The 7621-nt window shown below is 37.8% G+C and overlaps 1 protein-coding gene across 2 annotated transcripts; it reads left to right on the forward strand.

Annotated features, from left to right (window-relative positions):
- Positions 1 to 2780: 2780 nt before the first annotated feature.
- Positions 2781 to 6797, forward strand: LOC147476697 (trans-resveratrol di-O-methyltransferase-like). Of its 2 annotated transcripts, XM_086582085.1 has the most exons (4): positions 2781 to 4217; positions 4306 to 4367; positions 5320 to 6146; positions 6365 to 6797. In XM_086582085.1, exons 3-4 carry the CDS (start codon positions 5343 to 5345, stop codon positions 6665 to 6667), a joined length of 1107 nt encoding a protein of 368 aa, XP_086438211.1. In that variant the 5' UTR covers positions 2781 to 4217; positions 4306 to 4367; positions 5320 to 5342; the 3' UTR covers positions 6668 to 6797. The 2 variants fall into 2 exon arrangements, with proteins under 2 accessions (XP_086438211.1, XP_086438210.1); XM_086582084.1 differs by having other exon boundaries at positions 4306 to 6146.
- The last annotated feature ends 824 nt before the right edge of the window (positions 6798 to 7621 follow it).

The raw sequence follows: 7621 nt of genomic DNA on the forward strand, positions 1-7621 counted from the left end.
ACCCTTTGTGGGTGGCTCTTTGTGAGCATGACACTCTTTGTGGGTGGCTCTTTGTGAGCATGACACTCTTTGTGGGTGGCTCTTTGTAGGCATGCATGACACTTTTGGCATGCATGGCTTCTTTGCTCTTTTGTGGGCATGACACTTTGTAGGTGGCCGCTTTGTGGGCATGGCGTGCTCTTACGTGGGCATGACTCTTTGTGGGTAGCTCTTTTGTGAGCATGGCTCCTTGCCGGTTAAAGTTACGGATGGATGTGTTTAATGGATGGAGGTTTTATGTGTTAAAACCTTGGAGAATGTAGAGAAAAGTTTTTACGCTTTTCCGCTCGATTGGAAGCGAACTCCGATAATTTAAGCGACCAGCTCGAGCGAAAAGTTACCAGCGTAGGCTTTAACCATTTATTTATCAATTTTCTCCGATGGGCTTATTCTGATAAGAATCATTTTGGTATAAAAACAAAATTAGTCTTTTCGAAAACCTAACTTTTCCAAAAAAAAGAAAGAGAGAGATTGTAAGAGAGAAATTCTTGTGTGAGTGAGTTTAGTGTTCATTCTTTGTGAGTGAATTGAGAGCTCTTTGTAATCTGTTACTCTGGACTTCTAGTAAAGCTTGGATCTCGATATATGATATCCTTGTCTTGTGGTTGGTTCTCTTTTGCATTATTATATTTACTTTATATGCTTGTTAAATTGTTAATGACTGATATTACTTGGAGGGTGTTGAAGTCTTGTCTATTGAGAAAGATCAATCTTTGTGTAGGATTGATCCGTTTGGTGTGGGTAACGTTGTTTCCGCAGTTAATTATTCACAACAAGTACAAGATTTAATACCACCATTTGTTGTTATGCTTAATTGGCTATGTCGACTTCGAATGTCTGTTTCACTATAGTTTGTGGAATTTGAATTATGTGTGTTGATTTGGTGTAGGTTTCTTCTAATTTTAAGCCAAGTGATTAGTGTCTTGTAATTGGAATACATGGTCGTTTGATATCTTCAATGAGTATTTGCTTGTCTAGCTTGGTTTGGGTGTAACTCATCAATATTCCTTGTGCGGTATTTTCAATGTTTTAGACTTGTAGTAATATGGTGATGTACAATTGTGTGTCTTTGTTTCATAGTGTGGAGCATTCGCTTCAAGTACGCGTTACATGTCAACTTCGCTTAAGTGTGTGTGCAAGTGTGAAATTTGATGCTTACTAGAGATTGTTAGTTGTAAAGTATGGTATGAAGTTTTATTCGGTGAATCTTTTGTTTGTACTCTAAATTCGTGGATGATAGTATTAGTATTATGCATTGCGTTGTGCCTATGCAAATTTTAATTTCGAGGACGAAATTTCTCTAAGGAAGGTAGACTGTAATGACTTGGAATTTCACTAAGGGTAATTTAGTTATTTTATATGTTAGTTGAGTGCTACTATATAATAATTGGTATAGACTGATGTGGGTGACGAGTGTGGGTATCTGTTTTATTTAAGTATTCTAGTAATTACAAATTTTGGGTATCGGTATTTGACGCGGTAATTTCCAAAGTTAATGTAAATTTATTGTTGTAACCATTAAAATGGAACCGGTCAATTACTAGATATATGGCAGGGTTTAATGTTTATCATTGGTGGAGTTTTAACGTTTATTATTGGCGGACTTTGCGGATTATGGGCTTTTCATTGATGGTTATTTTTATATTGGGCCTGTGTATTGTATTGGGTCTGTTATTATGTTGGGTCGTTATATTATATTGCGCATGCTTTAATTTTTGGGCCTAGCTATGTTGGGTGAGTTGGGCATGGGCTACTAAGAAGGCTTTAGCCTTGAACTATGGGAGAGACACGAAGGGATAAGGGGGAAAAAAAGAAAAAGAGAGGATCGCACTCTTCTCTATGTGAGAGGGGGACGTCCAGAAAAACCTGAGGGATCAATCTCTCACCTTGGGAGTTCGAAATTGGAATGAGATGGACACTACTTTATCTGATGGAACTAGGGAGTGGGTTTATATACGCTGGTTGACTAATCGCCCATAGATTAGTTTGGTCTTACTTAGTTGTGGCTAGGCTTGCGGATCACAGGAGCAAGGTATATACAAGGGGGTTGGATCAGCGAGATAGCGATGGTATTGTTTGATTTCCCTCCACTTTCAAATATCATGCTTGCTATGCGTTAATTATGATTTTCTCCTATCTTTTTTTTAACTGTTTCAGTAGACTTGTTTGGTTATTATTCATGGGTTCATATTATACCTCAAGTTTGATTTCGGTGGGTAGTTAGAAGATTGTTAATTATTGTTACTGAGAGAAAATTTAATGGAGGAGTTGGTTTGGTTGGACAAACAGTTCATGTGTTAACCAAACTAGTATTTAAGCATGCTAGCCAAGTACCTAAAGGCCACACTTTGTCCTCTACCAGGCCCGCACCAAGCCATACCAGGTCACTCATATGCCATTTGCTAGGGACAACATTAGGCCAAGCGTAAATTATTGTTTATTTTCTCGCGAAATTATATTCGGGCTAGTTCAAATATAAATAAGTTAATATTTCTTTTTTTTGTATTGAGAGTTGTTTGTTTGATTGGATATTCGGTGAAACCTCTAATAAGTAGAAGTGAAGTGACATGCTAGGTAGAATACCGATTCAAGGTTGAGAATCGGTTAATTAGGCTGAGTCCAATGGCTCCCTATCCCTTTAAAAGTAGAGCTAAAGTTAACAGATTTTACTCTCTATCATTAATTTTCTCTTTATATATACAAAGGATTCTACTCTCTATCTCTATTTTACTCTCTATATAGAGAGTAAAATATGTTGCCTTTAGCTCTATTTTATTGACTTTAGCTCTACTTTATTGACTTTAACACTACTTTTAAAGGGATAGGGAGCCATTGGACTCAGCCTTAGGGGACGTTACCTAATTAGAACATGAGTGAGGAACCCATACTGCCTTTCTCATCGGAATGACTTAATCTATTCCCATAGAAGCTTACACCCCAATAGGAGAACTACGATTGGCTTGATCCCTAAATGGGTACGTAGGCAGCCACCCGGCTTAGCCGCTTCCATAGGAAAATCCCCACCCCTTGTAACAAGGGGATATCGGTTATTTTATATAGGGTATTAATGTTTAATTTGGTTTTGACATATGATTCTACGTGTTAAGCATGATCTTAATCTCGTAGTACATAATATCTAACAATAGTTATTGATGTTGATCGTTTAAGTGTTTTCTTAAATATTGGTTAATTAATTAAGCACGCGGGGACTTTTATAAGAAAAACGGTAAGCCAAACATGGTGATGTAGCCGAAAGGTAAGCCGTTAAGTAAATCTTGTCAGTTGTTAATAAATTTAATTTAGGTTGATTGTTATATACTGGCTAACCATCTAACGTTGTGTGTTAGAAAGTGTTAAATGACAGGGACAACCAGACTCTCAGAAGATAGGAAAAGGCGTATGTGCTCACTAAGAAAATTTACGTGAAGCGTACTCTAATTGGCTAAGGCGGTTCTTTTAGCTCTTTCTTGGTTCTAAATTTATTCCCTTTAAGTGGTTTTGTAATAATTTAGTATAATGTTAATTGTCTTTAGTTATGAATTCATTAATTAGAAGTTATGACGATAATTGGGTAAAAAATCGGTTTCGGGGCGCTGCAGCTACTTGATTTAATTGACATTTGTTGAGATGGTTAAGTAGTCGGTGCCACGAATCAATATATCTTTTAGTAGTTGGGTTTACGACTGAGGTTTTAATATGTTAAATGGAAGTATATTATCTGATTTTCAGGTTATGACAGGTTGTAAATTTATGAAATGTTAGAAATATAGAGGAAACTCTGTCGAAATTTCTTTGAACGAAATGTTCAAAGGGGTGTTTTATATTTTAGTTATAGTTTGGACCCATGTGAGTCAAACCCGCTTACGTCTTGGTTTATTAGATGGTTGAATATTTGGATAGAGCTCTTTTATTTGAATATTCAATTATCTGGAAAATCGGGGCGCTACAAATGGTATCAGAGCATAGCTTTAAATCCGAATTGGGCAGGGTGCCAGTAAGAATTTTCTTTTTAATATTAATTTGTTTAACTTTTCTGATATTTTATGTGTTCTCAGATTCAATTGTTTGGAAAGTTGGGGTGCTACAGATGTAGACGACTACAACTCAACACATGACTTGGGCCATATAACAGTTATTGGGCCAGTCTCTCCTTGATTCTTACACCATGCATCATGAGGGTATGGTAGAGCAACATCTTGTACACGTACTTCATCAATGTAAACTAAGTAAGATCTCTCTCCTAAGCTCCTTTCATGGAACTTGTAGGTAGGGTCAACTTCTTTAACACATTCGACCAGTTGCCACAATGTCAGGAGGGCAACCACCAAGTAAGTTAACTTCTTTGCCAATCTTTGAGGTTTTCGGCTGAAAAACAAAGGTGTTGGATATAATGCACGAAAAAATGTGCAAATACTTATGATCACATGTCGGACTTCCTTCCTATCTTGATATGCATGTTGGATCAGCATTGGAAGCAAATGTTGCATCAAAATGTGATAATCATGAGACTTCATTCCACTCAAATCATTAGCATTGCCTTGGACAATATTCTTCCAGTTACCACTAAACCCAACAGGTACATTGAGATCTCTTAAGCTCGTAAGGAACATCTTTTTCTCCTCTGCTCGAAGTCAAAACACCCCCGACTTCATAACCTTCTTGCCATTTTGATCACTCAACCAATACTTCTTTTTAATCCCAAGAAGTTACAAATCTTTGTGTGCATTGTCATTATCTTTTGTTTTTCCTTTTCATCATAGCAATCAGGAGATCACAAACATTTTTTTTCAATAGTTATCTATCTATATCTATCGATCTATTTCTTGTGGATAGCGCTTATTGGATAGCGCTTATTTCTTGTGGATAGCGCTTATGAATCAAGTCATTGACTTTTTGTTGAATTGTGTGCCAATAATACTCTAAATTTAAAACTATTTTGTTTATGAGGAGTTGAGGGATTTCCCCACTAAGTACCAAACCACATTTAATGATTTTGACTATTGTAGTTCTGCTCTTCATGCATACGCACGAATGAATGGTGTGGAACTGTGGTCTGTGGAAAAGACTTCGGTCCTCAGCGTTTAGGACCACACATTTGGTATTTTTAGTTTTTTTTTTTTAAATTTTTTAAAGACTTTTTGTGTGAAAATGCTGATGTGGATTATATACTATCATTTCACTGCCAAACTAAATTTAATTGGGGATTTTTTAATTGCCTCACCCTGGCCAACTGATTATATTTAATTAGTGGCAATTTATTTCTTAAGTACGTATGTGTAGCTATATAGGTCCTTGAGTTGGTTATGATTGGAACATCTACGGGGAAGGGAAAGTTTGCGTATATGGAGAACACTAATGGGGATGGAACAAATGAGCTACTTGAAGCTCAAGCACATATATGGAACCATACATTTAACTACATAACCTCCATGTCACTCAAGTGTGCAGTTCAATTAGGCATACCGGATATCATCTCCACCCATGACAAGCCTTTAACCCTCTCAGAGTTGACGAAGGCACTTTCAATCCCTGAGGTGAAGGCTGCTCACATTTTTCGCCTCATGCGCATATTGGTGCACACTGGTTTCTTTGGTGTACAAAAGATTCATGAAGATCAAGAAGGATATGTGCTGACGCCTTCATCCAAGCTCCTCCTAAAGACTCGGGAGACAAATTTGTCGTCTTTCTTACTGATGATGATAGATCCCGTCTTTGTAACACCTTTTCACTTCATGAGTGCCTGGTTCCAAGGGAAGGAGTCTACACCGTTTGTGGCTGCCTTTGGGATGGAAGTATGGGATTACTTTGGCCAACACTTGGATACTAACAAGTTCTTTCATGCCGCTATGGCTAGTGATACAGAGTTTGTGATGAGCGTGGTGGTAAAAGATTGTAAGTCGATGTTTGAGGGGTTCAGGTCATTGGTAGATGTTGGAGGTGGCACAGGTACTATGGCCAAGGCCATGTCAAAGGCATTCCCCCACTTGAGATGCACTAATTTTGATCGTCCCCATGTAATCTCTAACATGCAGGGGAGTAAGAACTTGGATATCGTTGAAGGTGACATGTTTGAGTCTGTACCTTCTGCAGATATAATACTACTCAAGGTATATTGTTTTTCGCCTTTTCTCTCTCTGTTCCAATATGAACGCTTTTAAGCTTTCTTTTCAATATGAAGGTTTAGTCCTTTCTGAGATATGCAGTCACTGTAATTCTTAAGCAATAAATTGTACGTCTAGTTAGATTCATATATGGCCATGCTATTAACTGCAATTGATCACAACTACATAGACTATATTTCTGACTTCACTTTCTAATCACACAGTGGATAATGCATGACTGGAGTGACGAGGAATGTGTGAAGATACTAAAGCGATGCAGGGAAGCAATTCCATCGAAAGACAAGCAAGGGAAAGTTGTTATAATAGACATAGTAATGGACGACAAAAAAGGAAAGCAAGAATCAATAGAAACACAACTCTGCTTCGACATGTTGATGATGTCATTGGTCACTGGAAAAGAAAGAACTGTCATTGAATGGGAAAAGCTCTTCCTAGAGTCTGGTTTCAGGAGTTACAAGATAACTCATTGTCTAGGTTTAAGGTCTATTATTGAAGTTTTTCCTTAATCTCCTAAGCTCTGCTTATGTTCTCATAAATCATAATCTGTGTTTGTTTCCTTAACATATTGTACAAGCTGGTTGATCTATGTATACAAAAAAGAAGAAAATAAATTATTGGGACCTGTATTCTTAGGTACTCGATCAGTGTTATCTGGAAAATCAACATTTTTCTTAAAGAAAGAAAAGAAAAGATCGAAGATATGCACATATTTATTTTGGTGGTGGTTGGAGGAGTGAGGAAGGTCCCGATTGCTGGTCCCTTAGACATAAAATTGAGAAATGACATCACAAACTCTAATAATTACACAAATAAAGTGGCCTCAATAATTAAAATAAACAAGGAAGATGACATCAGATCTGATCCTGTGTAAGAAGAAACAATACTAGAAGAATTCTCACTAAGAGCATTTGCAATGCAGGTGATAGTTTTCACCCCCTCTATCACCGCCACCTCCTCACTTTTCACCCCCCTTTTCACCAACCCGGTGATAAACAAAGTGAAGCTGTGCAATGCAAATGTGATAAAAAACATCTCGGACGGGATGTTAGATTCCGTCTGGAGATACGAGATGGAATGTAACATCCCGTCTGATGGCTCAATACCAACAGACGCGAACATGCTCCATTTTCACTTCCTTTCCAGCCAAAATTCCGATTTTGAAGCCTCCATTAACAACCTTTTCATACAAAATTCCATTGATAATGACTTCTCAACCCCCCAATCCATCCCCACCAACCTCACCACATGAAGAGCATTCCCGATGGTTTGGAAAGATTAAAATTTCCAAAAAAAAGGGGCAAAAAGAATCGTCGTCGAGAACGCGTAATGTGGGCGAGGAGGACGAAATTGAACTTGGGTTCAATTTTCCACCGCGTTGTGAAATCGAGGAACACCCACCATTAACAAGTACATCGGTCCGACACGTAGCAAATCGAGTGGCGGAGTCTCAAGTAAGTTTT

Source organism: Coptis chinensis, chromosome 9, assembly GCF_015680905.1.
Source record: "Coptis chinensis isolate HL-2020 chromosome 9, ASM1568090v1, whole genome shotgun sequence".
NCBI classification, from domain to species: Eukaryota; Viridiplantae; Streptophyta; class Magnoliopsida; order Ranunculales; family Ranunculaceae; genus Coptis; species Coptis chinensis.

Bases quoted from the DNA above. Each gene is read 5' to 3' on its own strand.
- LOC147476697 (XM_086582084.1), top strand. From the start codon at position 5,343: ATGATTGGAACATCTACGGGGAAGGGAAAGTTTGCGTATATGGAGAAC. The intron at 6,147-6,364 runs GTATATTGTTTT...CTAATCACACAG, and splicing joins CAGATATAATACTACTCAAG to TGGATAATGCATGACTGGAG.